The 14,647-nt window shown below is 50.5% G+C and overlaps 2 protein-coding genes across 2 annotated transcripts; one reads left to right on the top strand and one right to left on the bottom strand.

Annotated features, from left to right (window-relative positions):
• Positions 1 to 1,373: 1,373 nt before the first annotated feature.
• CPXM1 (carboxypeptidase X, M14 family member 1) lies at positions 1,374 to 10,960 on the bottom strand. The gene is made up of 14 exons (XM_027836418.1): positions 10,430 to 10,960; positions 9,246 to 9,374; positions 8,915 to 9,024; positions 8,527 to 8,666; positions 8,002 to 8,092; positions 7,368 to 7,518; positions 7,088 to 7,176; positions 6,874 to 6,997; positions 4,377 to 4,573; positions 3,620 to 3,799; positions 3,156 to 3,453; positions 2,705 to 2,844; positions 2,392 to 2,494; positions 1,374 to 1,636 (listed from the first exon to the last, which is right to left on the bottom strand). The coding sequence occupies exons 1-14, from the start codon at positions 10,878 to 10,880 to the stop codon at positions 1,374 to 1,376; spliced, it is 2,466 nt and encodes an 821-aa protein (XP_027692219.1). The 5' UTR covers positions 10,881 to 10,960.
• A 1,721-nt stretch (positions 10,961 to 12,681) lies between these two features.
• LOC114023412 lies at positions 12,682 to 14,039 on the top strand. The gene is made up of 2 exons (XM_027836032.1): positions 12,682 to 12,780; positions 13,235 to 14,039. The coding sequence occupies exons 1-2, from the start codon at positions 12,695 to 12,697 to the stop codon at positions 13,770 to 13,772; spliced, it is 624 nt and encodes a 207-aa protein (XP_027691833.1). The 5' UTR covers positions 12,682 to 12,694; the 3' UTR covers positions 13,773 to 14,039.
• The last annotated feature ends 608 nt before the right edge of the window (positions 14,040 to 14,647 follow it).

The following is a 14,647-nucleotide window of genomic DNA, read 5'->3' as shown; positions in this document are numbered from 1 at the left end:
ACAGTGAGGGAGAGCATTGTGGGATAAGGTACAGCTTGAGCAAAGGTAGGAAAGCTGGAAAGCATAAGGTGTATTCAGAGAGAAGAAGAAAGCCCAGTTTTTTGCTTTGTTTTGTTTAGAGTGTAAAGTCTAATTTACTACAGTGAGGTATCTCAGAATATACAATCACACTGCTTAGTTATGGTCCAGTTTAAGAAGTGTGGTTTCTTTCTTAATACTTAGCTTAATCCGAAGGTCAGTTTGGTTCTTTCTCAGACCCCAATTGTTGACAAAAGTAAAGTCTTTTAACATCTTGAAAAGACTGGATCAATGTAATGACCAACTGTAAGCCCAGAGAACTGGTCCTCCCCACCTCCTGAGAGAGTGGTGATGGCTTCAAGATGTAGAATGAAACATATATTTCTGGACATGGCCAAAGAAACAGAAAATTGCTTTGCTTGACTGTACTATTTGTTACAAGGGTTTTGTTTTTCTCCTAAATGGGGTCAGGAGGGCAGGAGAGAACAGAAAGAGAGAAAGCAAATGCTTGTTAATTGAAAAATAGAAGTAAAAATAAAAGGTCTTTGGGGGCTGATTTTCCAGAAACAGCCCCTGAGGGTGAGACTAAAACAAGAATAATCCAGTTTGGCAGGTCTAAAGAGTAGTGAACAACATGTGAATGATAATAATGTGGGTTAAGCCTGGAAAAGTTGGTTGAGGAGGCAACATAGTATTTCCTGCCTTTCCCGCCTAGAGAGGCTGAGTTTCAATCCTTCCTCTGACACTTAGAGCTGTGTGACCTTAGGCAAGAAATTACTTAACCCATGAGCCTCCATTTCCTCATCAGTAATATGGAGGGATAATAATAGCACTTATCCACGGGGTTGTGGAGAGGATCAAAAGATTTATCTTTAACATATGTGTACATCCTTTGTAAACCTTAAATATAAATGCTAACTTTGACTATTATTTAGGAGGCAAAGGGAGCCATTGAAAGATTTTAGAGCAGGGGAGTAAAGTAACCAGATCTGTGCAGAAAGATGAACAGGACGCATGAGAAGAGTGAAGGGTCTTAGGGCATTGTCTGAGCCAAATGACTAAGCCTGGACTCTATCCCTACTCCGTTGGCAGTAGTATCATAGTTTTCTGTGTCAGTATCTTAGCTTCCTACTAAGCTCTGAGTTCCATGAGGAAAGTGTCTCATCTACAAATGTTCCCCTAGTCCTGCCCACAACCCGTGCTTAACAAATCTTAAATGAATAAAAATGAATGAATGAGTGAATGAATGAATAAGGTTGACTAGACTAGTTGGGAAGGCTCGAGCCATAGACACTGACACACATGGTGGTGACATGAAGGCTTTAATTCAGGTCCTGCCTGTGAGAGCCCCCAGGTCAGCGTCCTGCGCCTCTTGCCCGCACCCTACGGCCCCGCAGGCGGTCCAGCCGCCGCCTTAGGTCGGGAGGCACCTTGGCACCTGCCGCCAGGAGCTCTCGCAGCCGCTGCTTGGGAGTCTTGCTGAGACGGAAGTGGCAAGGAGTGGGACCCTCCTCAAAAGAGACTCGACAGGGCTTGGTGGCCGAGTGGTATCCCTCCGCGCTGGCTGTCACCATGTAATCACCGGGTGTTAGCATCCGCCAGTAGTCCCCGCCTGGGGCTGGGAAGGGGGACACAGGCATATAAGATTCTAAAGCTGAAATACAGCTAATGACTGCCAGAACTGACTCTCTCTGCCCTCTCAGATACCTGTGACACCCCCTCTCACACACCCAGGATCCTACCTGCCCTCCTGAGTCTTGCAGGGTTCCCCCAAATCTAAGACCAAAGTCACTCTCTTACTTCTCCAAGGCTCCCCTAGAGATCTCACTGAGCTAGTCCCAGCTTCCCTTGCTACATTCCAAAAGACTCAGATTTGGAACTTCCTCCAGTGAAGGGTAACTCTCACCCTTTTCTGGGCCTGCCCAATAACTAGTCAAGGTCCTTCTTTCCAAACTTTGGGATCTTAGCCCCTCCTCAATGTTAGAACACTCCAGCTCTAGCCACTCTTAGCGCCCCCCAACTCCAGCCAAAGCCTAGTGACTCCTTTAAACCCAAAGCTTGAGCCACATTCTAGAATTCCTTAGTCATTCCTCAGGGTCTCCCTCCGCCCTCCAGTCGGTTTCTCACATCTTTCCAATTCCAGCTGCCCTCCCCCATTCCACAGGATTCTACTCCAAACTGAAGTTCTCCCAACCCTCCCTAGACCCCTTTATTCCCTGGAAACCTCCAATTCAGATAATTACCTTCCTCAACCCTCAGGGCCTCCCCTAACTCTCCAAAGTCCCCAAAACTTCAAGGATGGGAGATCCTCTTTTGCTACATTGGGTTGGGGTGAGAAGGAGGCTTCTAGTCTGCCTACCCGTGTTGACCTACCCGTGGTGACATCATGGTTGATGCCATCCACTGCGATGACAGCATCTGGAATGCCTTGCTCTGTGTCTTTATCTAACACAAGCCCTGAAATGCCCATTCGAACCTAGAGTAAGCACAGAAACAAAAAGGGGCTTAGGTCCCACTACTCCTGCCCCTCTACCCTCTAAATTTTTCCAGTCTTCAACAGGGAGGGGAAAGAGGGGCCACAGCTGCCCCAGAGCCCAAGCCCCTCTGTGGTGGGTAGGGATCAGAGATGGTGATTGGATGGGACCAATCCCTGCTTACAAGCAGGGGTCAGAAATCAGAGTGAAACCTGCTCCAGGTAGGTGATGAGGGCATCTTTGTTGTTCTCCCACTCCTGGGGCAGCTCACTCTCATGTGGGAACTTGTCACAGGAAAGCTCCACTGTAACCTCGAAGCAGTTTGTGTGGAGGTAGCTGAAGTCATTCATACCTGAGGGGTAAGGGTGATGTTACTCTGGGGGCGTCATATTCTAGAGATCCAGTGACATCATCACATGGTTAGGGACAGGACACAGATATACAACCAATTACATGGGGGAGGGGACCTCACAGGGCAAGCCCTGGTACACTTTAGGGAACACAGTTGCATGGGAAAGGCTGTTGTGGAGTGGAGTTGGAGGCTTAAAGGATTCTGGGGTACAGGCAGAAAGTTACAGAACCCTAGGAAGGAGAGGTCACAGGCCAGAGGCTTGCATACTCCCAGGGATAGAAGGTATCTGGGTAGGGGTGGGGCTCACGCACTCCCAGGGACTGAGTGCCATTGGGCGCCATTGATGATGTGGCCATGGTGTGAGAAATCCTCGCTGTGGCAGGGCCGGCGGCCCGGTTCATGCATGGCTCGGCTGGTCCCTGCATAGACAGTGCTGAGCCAGCGGAATACAGGGTCGTCAGGTGTGGGAGTGAGCTCACGAGCTTCCCATGGGGTCCGAGTCATATCAAAGGGATAGGATACCACCAGCTCTCCGCCATGTAAGTTGGCACTTAGCACAAATGGAATCCTCTGCATCCAGTCAATCACGGCTCGAGTCTCTGGCGCCACCTAGGGAAGGAGGGCAGAGCAAGGTGAGAAGCACTTCCCAGGAGCCTTGAGGTGGCTGCTGGAATGTTTCTGGGTTGTTACTGAGCATCTTTAGGTGGTCGTTGTGGGGTGTCCCTGCTTATTACTGAGTTGTTTCTGAGTATTCAGTGGGGTGGCTGTCACTCACTGTGGCATTGGGCATTGTGTAATAAGCTGGCAGTGGCAAGTGGTGGTTGGGGAAGGAATGGGGTACCAATCCATCATCCTCAGCTTCCCATAAGGGTGTGTTGAGGTCGGCAAAGTTGTGGTTCAGGTCAATGAACTGGTGGGTCCATCGTCCCTCCGCCCACCCAACCAGCTCCGAGCCCTGCGGGATAAAAGAGAACTCAGAATCAGAACGCTCAAAAAAGCATAGGTGACCTTGGAGACTCATAGACCGGGGCTGAAAGCTGGTGCTCTGTGCTGAAACATGATAGTCAAGCCACAAACGTGGCCACTGGCAGTCACATAGGATAATCAGGACCTGGGATAATCAGGAGTTGGGGGTAGGCTTCTGGTAATTGGGTTATCCTGTAGTTTATTTTTATTTATTTATATTTATTTATTTTGGTGAGGCAATCGGGGTTAAGTGACTTGCCCAGGGTCACACAGCTAGTAAATATCCTGTTGTTTAGCTGGCTTACAGAGAATAATGGGGCTCAGGGGACTAGGGGACCAGGAGTGAGACACTGACCCCCTTCTCGGTGATTTCATAGTCATCAGGGCTTACGGAAGGGCACTGGAATCTAGAAGTTGGAGCTCAGGGATTACATATGGCCTTAGGACAACTTGAAGATGCTAGTGCACTTGAAGGTGAGCATGATTTCAGAGTCAGGGTCACACCTGAGGATCAATTGTCTTGTAGTCATCAGGGCACAGGGAAGCCTGGGATTAGGAGGTCTTACCCGTTGGTAAGCTATTTCATAGCCATCGGGGTTCATAGAGGGCAGCAGGTGGATGCGTGTCTCAGTGAGAAGCCGAGTCACCCGAGGGTTCCCACGGAGGAATTCAAGACACAAATATTGCATGAGCAGCAAAAGCAGTTCCCTGCCAAGTGCCTCATTCCCATGCATGCCAGCTACGTATCGCACCTCTGGCTCTCCTAGAGAAGGTACAGTCCATGAGGAGACCCCCCAGGCTCTCAGAGAGGGGATGTGAAGTCACAGCCCCTACATCTCAGTTCATCCTTACCTCAGGTGACCCACAGGGAGAGATAGGACACAGAGCCCTCCCATTCACCTCAGACACCTCTGGGAACCTGACATGAGCTCACAGCCTCCCATTCATCTCTGACTTCCCCTGGGAGAACACAGTTCACCTACCCCCTTTCGCTCTTCTATCTCTGGTATCATCTGATGTCTCCATCAGACTGCTTTGTATACACATACCCCATGCTCCTCTACCATTCCCTCAATCCCTTCCATACCTCTCCTCCCCATCCCCCATCCCTTTCCTTTGACCTTGATTTCATAACCACTGGAGCTTTGGGGAATCTGGCTTTTTTGATCCTCATCTTAGTACTCTCTTTTTGTCTCTGGTCCCCTCCCTACTCATTCCCAGGGTCAAGTAGATGCTGACTCACCAGCATCTCTATTATCTGTCTCATAATTCTTGTGAAATCCAAACTTAAGGGTGGGATTGTAGAAAGGGCCCTTGTCTGGAAGTCACGATCAAAGAATCTGAACTGAAAGGGACTTAAGAGCTCATCTAGTCACCTAGGGTTCTGGAACTTGTTTTTGAAAAAAAAAAGATAGATATTTAGATAATTGTATGGCAGCATAATTGATTTCCTTTGTAATTTATATTGTGTATTTTATTTTATGCATTTAAAAAGATTATTCTGAGAAGGGGTGCATAGGCTTTACCAGACTGCCAAAGGGGACCATGACACAAAAAAGATTGAGAACCCCTGATCTAGCCACCCCTCTCATTTTAGGGAAGAAGTTGAGACTGAGAGAGAGAACTGAATTACTCAGAGTCACATGGGTAGTAGCAGAACTAGGCTCTAGATCTGGAGATCTTTACACCCCTACTTCAGGTGTTTGAATCCTGCCTCAGTTACTTTCCTCTCTCAGGGTCTCAGTTTCCTCCTCTGTAAAATGGGTACAATAATCCACACTCTGTCTATCTTCCAGGGCTGTTGTAAGGACTATACCAAATACAAAGTGCAGACTGATCAGCTTCCTAGAAGAGCAGGTTCAATGACTGGGGCAAAGCATACCTACTTTCCAGGTTATCAGGGAAGAAGAGTCCAGAAAAAGGTGTTTTTGTTGCTGTTGTTGTTTTTGGTGAGATAACTGGGGTTAAGTGACTTGCCCAGAGTCACACAGCTAGTGAGTGTTATGTGTCTGAGGCTGGATTTGAACTCAGGTCCTCCTGACTCCAGGGCCATTGCTCTAGCCACTGTACCACTTAGCTGCACCGAAAAGGTGTTTTAATAAGGGAGAAGAAACAATGACTAGACAACCAACCTCACGTTGTTGTGAAGCACAAATGAGTTAATATATTTAAGGTGCTTTGCAAAGCTTAAAGCCCTGGGTGAATGTCAGTTATTTTTATTCACTTTTTTTTGGACAGGGAAATTAAACTGCTATATCGTGGCCAGACGTACACAACATAATTAGATTTCAAAGGCCCAGGTGCTGTCTTTGTGGATAAAAAATGGAGTAACATGGGCTGGTAGAATTTGGTGAATGGTAAATGATTGAACCAAAGTGCAATCATTCATAGATTGATGTTGACTTGGAGGGAGGTCTCTAGTAGAGTGCCACAGGGATCTGTGCTGGAGCCCATCCTGTTTAAGCTTCTTATCAATGACTTGGATGAAGATGTAAATGTTATGATTTTCAGATTTGTAGGTAACATGGAAGTCATGATTGCAAAAGACCTTGAAAGACTAGAATCATAGGCTAGATCTGACAAGATTAAATTTAATAGGTACCAATGTAAAGTTCTATACTGGGGTTCAAATAGTTAACTTCAGAAGCGTAGGAGAAATGTTTGTATGAAAAAGATCTTGGTATTTTAGTAGATTATAAGCCTGAAATGAATAAGCAGAATGATATGGGAGGCAAAAAAAAGCCTACAGACTTGGGGGATGGGGTTGGGGGGCAAATGTATAACAGCTAGGACTAGAGGGATGGAGCTAGAAACAGTGGAGCAAGGTCACAGAGGTGTTTAAACTTGATGTAAGGAAAGATTAGTGATCTCCAAAAGCGTAATAGTTGGCTGCAAGATGGAGAAGAGCAGGCAAACCTCCTCACTGGAGGTTTTCATCCTCAAGCTGGTTGACATATTTAGATGTTCAAATGTCCTCTGACGTCCCTTTCAGCTCTGCTATTCTGTAAAGCTCCCTCTAGAAGGTCAACGTGGGGATTATTTCCCTGGGCCCCATGTCCATACCTAGCTCATGTTCACCAGGCTGGTCGGACATTTCCATCACATAGAGCTTCAGGCCCTGGTGACTTTTCCCAATGCTGTAGACACGAGTGATATTGGGGCACTGCTCATTCACCTCCTTCATTAGCTGTGGGGGTGGTGGAGTAGAGGAAATGAGGATAGGTAAAGGAGGAATCTGGGAAAGGGAGGAGGGTCAGGGTTCAGGGGAGTCTCTGACCTTTCTCATAGCCTTGTAGTTGTGATGGCGGAAGTCCAGGGGGTCTGAGGATCCAAGCTGAGGTTCCCGAGGGAAGAGCCCATTGGGGTCTGCGCAAGCAGGGGAGACCTTGTCACCAATATCCTAACTGATTTTCCTACACTGTTAATCCCAGTGATCTCCAGGACTCATTCTCCTGGCCCTCTAGCTCCCAGTCACCACTTTCCCCTTCCTCTATTCCCCCAACCACTACCTCCCAGACCTTCCATCCTGCTTCATGTCATCTTCTCGGGTCTCTCACCTGGGAGCAGACAGGCTAGCACCTCAAGGCGGAGGCAGGCTGCACCTCCATCTAGCCAGGTCTGGGGTAGTAGCCTTATGTATCGGGCCACCTGGGGCTGAGAGAGTACTGCCAGCACAGGTGTGTCAGGGTCTGAATTCCCAGGGAACACCTGAGGAGGAGAGGAGTCACAGTCCACTCCCAGGGAACTCCCACTTCAGAGACTGATGGGACCAGACCAACACCCTGCCCAACCCTACCCATACCCAAAGAGCCTAGGACCTTAGCAGTGGTCTCTGAATTGAGCTGTTTCTGCCTTTCCATCTCCCTGTCTACCCTTATGTTTTCAGAGCTGTTTTTATCTCACCATCTTCCTGTGCCTCTCTGTCTTACTATCTCCTGTCTATCTCTGTATCTGTACCTCCTCATCTCTCTCTGACTATCTTTCTGACTCTCTATCTCCCCATGGCTCTCTCCCCTGCATCTCAGCAGGCTCAGAGCAGGATCTGGTGCACATGAAGGACAGCTGTATCCTAAATGAGAGAGATGGAACCCAGAGGCCTGAGCTCTGGGATGCTGGTGACAGGCTGGCCTGGTCATAGCCTACCCTCCTCCCATGTCCTTCCCATGCTCACCCCCTCCTGCTCCCATTCACCTCATCCAGTCCACTGCTTCGGTTTTTAGTCCCCCACCAGGTGAGAGTGTCGTTGCTGAATTGGACCTTGTAGGAAGTGACCCAGTCATACCTTCGGTAGGGGAGAGAAGAAATCCAGAGAGTGGAGAGATGAGCTTCTCTCTCTCCCTCTCACACCCAGTTTCTGATCTCAGTATCCTATGATGCTGTGTCCCAGCTAGGGCCATTCCTAGAATGTCATCCTCTAGAGATCATTGAATATGGTTTCCCCATTTTACAGCTGGGGAAAATGAGCCCCAAACAGAGGCAAAGTCACACATCTGGGACAGAGCCAGGAGAAGGATCAGTGTCTTGGTTCCCAGGTCCAAGCTCTTTACCGGTTGTAGATCCTAACCTTGAGATCCAGGACCCCATTAATCCTTCTAAAGGACTTTGCCTAGGGCAAAAGTTCTGATATGAATACTCTAACCTGAGTCCTGCCTGCCCAGCTGCCCCCCCCACCTACAGTTCATCCCTGCCCAACCAGGCCTGTCCTGTCCTTCGCACCTCCAGATGGAGTTCCTGCCCTGGGTGATGACACCGGTGAACCGGGCCGTCCGACCAGCATCCACTTGTAGCCAAGGTCGATCATCTTCTGTCTCTGGGCACCAGGCCCCATCAAAGAGATCCCCATCCTCTAAGCCTGACTGCAAGACAGACATCAAGAGAAAGACAAGGTATGAGGGGAGGGGACAAGAGACTGTGAGAGAGAGTTTTCTTTTAGTGGGGAGGGTATCTGAAAGGGCATTCTCCATAATTTTTTTTTTTTTTACTAAGAAGTTTTCTCTGTCTTTGCAGAAAGGTTTATATAGGGGCATCTCTTGGGTGGATTGCAATCTGTTGGGACAGGTGTTTCTGACATAGAGGTGGGAATTGGGGAGTAGGAGTTTCTGACCTGGATGTTGAGCCTTCCACGATGGGCACCCAGGCCATATGATTGGCTGCTGGAAGCCTGGAGCTGTTCATCAGAGACTCGGAGAGATTCCAGCCCCAGGGGGGGGCAGCCTGTATAGGGGGAACAAATGAGGGGGGAACACAGGAAGATGGGCTCCATAATGCATGTTTCTGTCTGTCTTGACATGAATCCTTCCTTATGCTTAGATGTTATAGGGTTCGTGTATCAACCTGTGTATCCAAGCACATCTGTATCAACATATATGTGTCAGAGTATCTGTGTCTGGATGTTTCCATGTCCCTTGACTGAATGTCCCTCAATTGAGAGCTACCTGGCTCTGGATCCTGAGTGATCTCTTGGTTTCCTGGGCTAGGGTGGGTTGGACTCAGCTTCTTCCTCTTCTTCACAACAACTTTTTTCTTCTTGACAACTCGGAGCTTGACTCGAAGCACTGACTTTGCTGAGGGAGGAAGGACAGGAAGGTTGGAAGAGATCCAACCAGGGCAAAAGCTGAACTAGATCCCTGGGGACAGACATTCCTCATTCATGATCTTGGTGGGAAGGTGGAGGGGTGGGGGAAGGGACAATCTATGATATTGTGTCCTCCCTTTCTCCCTGATACATAATTTCAATTCAGTTCACTAAACATTTATTGCTTCTGCCTCAATTACTTTTCTCTAGTTGTTTTTATTCCTCCCTCCCCCTCACCCACTCCTTTTCTGTTTCTTATCTCTACCCTATCTGTCTTTCCTCTGTTTTCTCTACCTCTGTTGTCTCTGTTGTTTCCACAATTTCTCTGTCTCTCTCTGTCTCTGTGTCTCTGTGTCTGTGTCTGTCTCTCTCTCTTCCTCCCCCGACCCTGTCTGTTTTTTACTGTCTCCATTTTTCACTGTTTCTCTCCTTATCTCTTCCTCTCTATCTCCTAAGCTTCCTTTCCTTCCCTCTTTCTCGGTTTCTCTCACTCTCTCCATGTTTAGATTTCCACCTGAATTTCATATTTCTCTCCCTTTATCTCTTTCTCTCCCCCTCTGTGTCTCCTTGGGAGCCTTAAATCTTCTCTCCTGCCTAAAAGACCCCATCTCTCACCAGCCTTAGGTCTCTACTCTTTTCAGAGCTTTCCTAAGTCTGAGATCCCGGGAGCGACAGGGGAGCTAGGTCCAGATGGAATCTCCAATGCTCAGAAATTGGGAGTGTGAATAAGCAAGTATGTGCCAGAGAGAGAGAGAGAGAGAGAGAGAGAGAGAGAGAGAGTGTGTGTGTTTAAGAGTTGGGGGAGGGAGTGTGGAAGGTTTTGAGTGAGTGTAGGGGGAAGGGGCTGAGAAGTATGTGACTCGGTACAGGAGGGGAGTGGAGAGGGAATGGACTGAACCACTGAAATCGATTTCTACGAACGTTTCTGGAAGTACCAACTGCGCTCAGTCTCAGACTTAGACAATTCAATTCAATTCAAAAGAGATTTATGGAACCGACCCGACCCTAGAAAAGACAATCTGAGAAGAGGGACGGGAGTCTCACCTTTCTCCTTCTTCGCCTCCTCTTTGGACCCCCCAGGCTTCGGGGTGTAGGCATGAGGAGCTCGGACAGCCGGGGTCCCCGGTCTTGGGGTTCGAGGAACCGGAGCCGTCTGGGTTGCGGGTCGTGAGGTGGGGGTAGCAGAAGCTGGGGAAGTTGAGGACCATGGGATTCTAGGGGTCAGGGACTCAGGGGTCCGGAGACCAGAAGTAAAGATATTGGGGATAGAGGGAGTTGTGGGCTGAGAGGTTCGGTGGACCTGGGATTTCGGTGGCTTGGATCGTGGGGCGGAGGTGGTAGGGTCCGGGGAAATTGCAGGCCTGGGGGTTAAGGGGACCTGGGACTCCGATGTCCGGCGGGAAGTTGGGCTGGCAAAGGCTGGAATTGCCCCCAGACCGGGGCTGAGGCGAGAGGTCTGTGCCAGGACGGTCAAGGTAAGCAAGAGCCCCTGCATGGCCAGGGCATGGAGGGGGTAGACAAGGGGATGGGTTGAGGGGCGGGGGCGGGGTGAGTTGTGTGGTGTCTGTCCGTCAGTCAATCCGTCCGTCTGAGTCTCCCTCCTGGTCTTGGCTCCTTCCACGGCCCTGCCCCTCCCCCTTACCCCTCGCCTCCGCCCCTTCCTCTTGTTCTCCCCTTCCCTCTAAGTTGTCCCAACCCAGAAAGTGAGGGGAGGTTGTTGATGATCCACTGCAAACTCAGGTCCCTCCCCCGACCAGCGCCCCTGCGAAATGGAGTCAAAAGCCGGGAAACTGAGGCCCAGAACTCGGGGCGATTCCTCGTGTATTTCTCTAACTACCTTCCTCTACCCAGTACTGCAGGAACCTCTGGGCAGTGAAATCCAGGAGGCTGCGAGTTGGGGAAGGGCGGGGGGAGATGGGAGGAGGAAAGTAGCTCCTCCACGTGCCGGGCTGCTATCTACAACTTCCCACTCCCCTTTCCTCAGGCTGTCCAGTACCCCCACCCCCCACCCCTTTTATATCCGGAGGAGCTGAAAGGGATGCACAGCCCAGGAATCTCCGTTTCCATCTCCCCCGCCCCCGGGAGGCTCTAGCAGGGGGCTGGACTGTGGGAGGAGTGTGGCCCAAGTGGGGCCACGAAGAGGGGATTCTGAGGGATGGGGGAGGGGAAAGCCCCTAGGAGCTAAGAAGAATTGCAGGAGAGGCCCAGCTGCGGATCCAGACTTGCTGGCGCATAACCCGATAGCACCCTCCACCATTTCTGAAGGAATGTTGAGGAGGAAGGAAACTGAGGCTGAGGGAGGAGTGTGGGAGGTAAAGAAGGGAAAGTTCCATCTTTGTTCAAAGTCAGGATCGAGGACTGGAGGCAAACACTGGCATCGGAGCTCCCCAGTCCACTTTCCTTCTCTCCGCCCCCACCATCTGCCACGTTCCCCGTTATGTAACTACAGCTGAGGCTGCACATGCAGATGGGAGGGGACCCGGACCAGGCAGATGTGGGAGGGGGCGGGGCAGATGTGGGGCTGGGGGTCGGCCGTCTAACTCCGGAAGATCGAAATCCCTCCGCTTTAAAAGTCTACCTGAACCCAAAGGAACTGTCTGTTTCAGTCATTCTCTTCTGTCTTTTCCATCCCCTCAGATCCTGGGCGGGTTCCCATCCAATTCCACAGACACTTATCAAGTAGCTATTATGCTAGCGGCTCCGCATACAAGCACAAAAACGGAACAGTATCTACCCTCGAGGAACTTATATTCTATAGTGATTGGGGTGGGTACGGGGGGCTACCCCCTAGTATCCTAAAACTCAGTCTCCTACATCAGACCAGGGACTGTGTCTCCCCACCCAGTTCCGGCCCTTGGGATGCCCCGCCATCCCCACCCAATGGGTCACAATAGGGCCAGGGTCGCCTCCCAGGATCTGGGACTGATCTGGAGAAGAGGGGCCCGGGCAACTCCAACAGCAGGGGTGAGACCTTGGCCCCTGGAGCGGGGTTGGTTGAGGCTGAGCTCGAGCTCCTGGCGGGTGGAGGCGGCCAGTGTGGAAGCCTCTGGGAAGTGGGGGACAAGGCTGAAGATGGAGAGGCTGAGCTAAAGCCGGGAGAAGGAATTAAGATGGGAGAAAAAGGACTAAGACTAGGAGTGCAGAGGAGATTTAGGTTTGGGGTAGAGAAGAGAGGAGGGGCGGAGCTGATCTTGGAGGGATGGTGCTTTATGGATCTCCTTTCCACCCTCCAGCCCCCAGCCCCCAGCTCCTCTATTCCATCTGGGGCTGGCTGAGTCCCGGGCCCGGCAGGGTCATCAACTACAGGGAATGAACTACAAGAACAAGTCAAACTGGGACAAATCGCCGGGGTCCGGCAACACTGATGACTCCCAGGCTTCTCTGCTTCGGATTCTGTGAGTGACGGAAGTCGGTGACTCGATGCTCTTCCAGAAGTTCCCGCCCCTGCCACCCCACTCTCCCAGGAGCCTACTTGCTTTTCTAGACCCCCTACCTTGCTCTCTACACCTCCCCTGCCCCTCAGCTCGCCCACCCATACCCTTAGGCTCCTCTGGCCTAAACTCAGGAGCCCCTAAACTCAGGAGCCCCCGCTAGGTTTGCGGCCGGAATCTGGGGAGAGAGGAGTAGTTTTAGGAGGGGTCTGGGGTGTGTGTGTGTGTGTGTGTGTGTGTGTGTGTGTGTGTGTGTGTGTGTGTGTGTGTGTGTATCGGGGGGAAGTAGCTCTGGGATGGGGAGAACTTTGGGGTGGGATTTGAGAAGGGAAGCGTCCCCCTGTCCCTGCTGCTGCCCTCTATCCCTCCCACAACCCACTGCTCCACTCTCCGTGCCTCTCGTCCTATGTCGCCCCAGGTTCCTGGACGTACAGAATGTGCTATGCCCCCGGTGCCGGACCAGAAGGAGGAATGCTCGGTGCCAGAGATCGTTTGAGGAGTGTGCGAACCAGTGCGCAACTGCGCACAGTGACAGGAACCAAGACCTAGACCAGAACCAGGACAGGGACAGGGACCTGGACTGGGATGGGGATGGAGATGGGGATGATGATGTGGACGAGGATGTGGACGGGGACGGGGACGGTGACAACTCCACGTGTTGGGTTCAGTACTCAAGCCGAGACCGCCACCGCTCTAACCGGAGCCGCTCCCTTTCTGCCGAATCCCCTCCGACAAGGCAAAGTGAGTCCTTCGGCTTGCGGTGGCTTCATCCTCTGGAGCTGGCTCTGAACATGACTGCCGGGCTGGCCCTGCTGTTCTTGCTAGGATCAGAGAACTTAGAAACGCTGCTGCCCTTCTTTTTCCTCTTTGTCCTTTACGTGCTATTCACTATGCCCCTGGCAATGGTACTAGGCTGTAAGAGGCCATCTCAAAAGCAGACTTGGAAGCGGTATTAAGGCAGTGCTCTGGGTCTAGTACGCTCTCAGCCCCAAACGCAGGGGAGCTCTCCTCGGAGTGCAGATCATATCCTCGAATATCGAAGTCCATACCTGGAATACAGGGCCCTGACCAGAATACAGACCCGATCTCCTTAATCTCTGCCCAATCTCCAACAGGAATCTTGGACTGGGAAGCAAACACGGGAGCCCAAAATACAGCCCAAATACAAAGGACCCCAGACCCAAACAGGACCCAGACCGGAAAACATCTGAAAAAAGCAATAAAGAAGCCCTGACCCAGCCGTCTCTCAGCGTTGCATCTTGCTGAATTGGGGATGGGAATAAGAAGGGGGGAAGTCATGTTGTTCCACTCTGTTGACCTCCAAAGATAGGAAATGGGGGTGTGTGATGCTAGTTCTAACTAACCATATGGATGATACTAATAGTTTCAAGTTTTGCAAAGTATTTTTCTCCAATCAACCCTGAGGTAGGAATTTTACCCAATTTACAGTTGGGGAAACTGAGGTTCACATATATTAAGTGCCTTAACCAGGTCACAAATCTAGTGTCTGGGCCGGGATTTAAATTCCAATCTCCCCTAACTATAGTATGCTTTCCACTGAGCTGCTCTGCCATTTTAGGCCTCATTCAACTGAAGGGGCAACAGTGAACAAGATCTGAGGAAACAGACATGCTGGGTTTAATTTGGCTCTGAGGATGTGGGTGAGGGGAGAAGTGAATGGAGAAACAACAGGTCAGATTTGAAGTAAACCACACCCTTCGAGACAGTACATACCCACAGAAGACCCAGAGACAGAAATAAACTGATCTGTGTTGTGTTCATGGCCATTGGGAGGGAGGGGAGTCTAGGCAAGCTTAGAGGGAGAAGCATA

Source organism: Vombatus ursinus, unplaced genomic scaffold (assembly GCF_900497805.2).
Source record: "Vombatus ursinus unplaced genomic scaffold, bare-nosed wombat genome assembly UNPS02014818.1, whole genome shotgun sequence".
Classification (NCBI taxonomy): domain Eukaryota; kingdom Metazoa; phylum Chordata; class Mammalia; order Diprotodontia; family Vombatidae; genus Vombatus; species Vombatus ursinus.
This window is presented reverse-complemented; position numbering and strand designations above follow the sequence as displayed.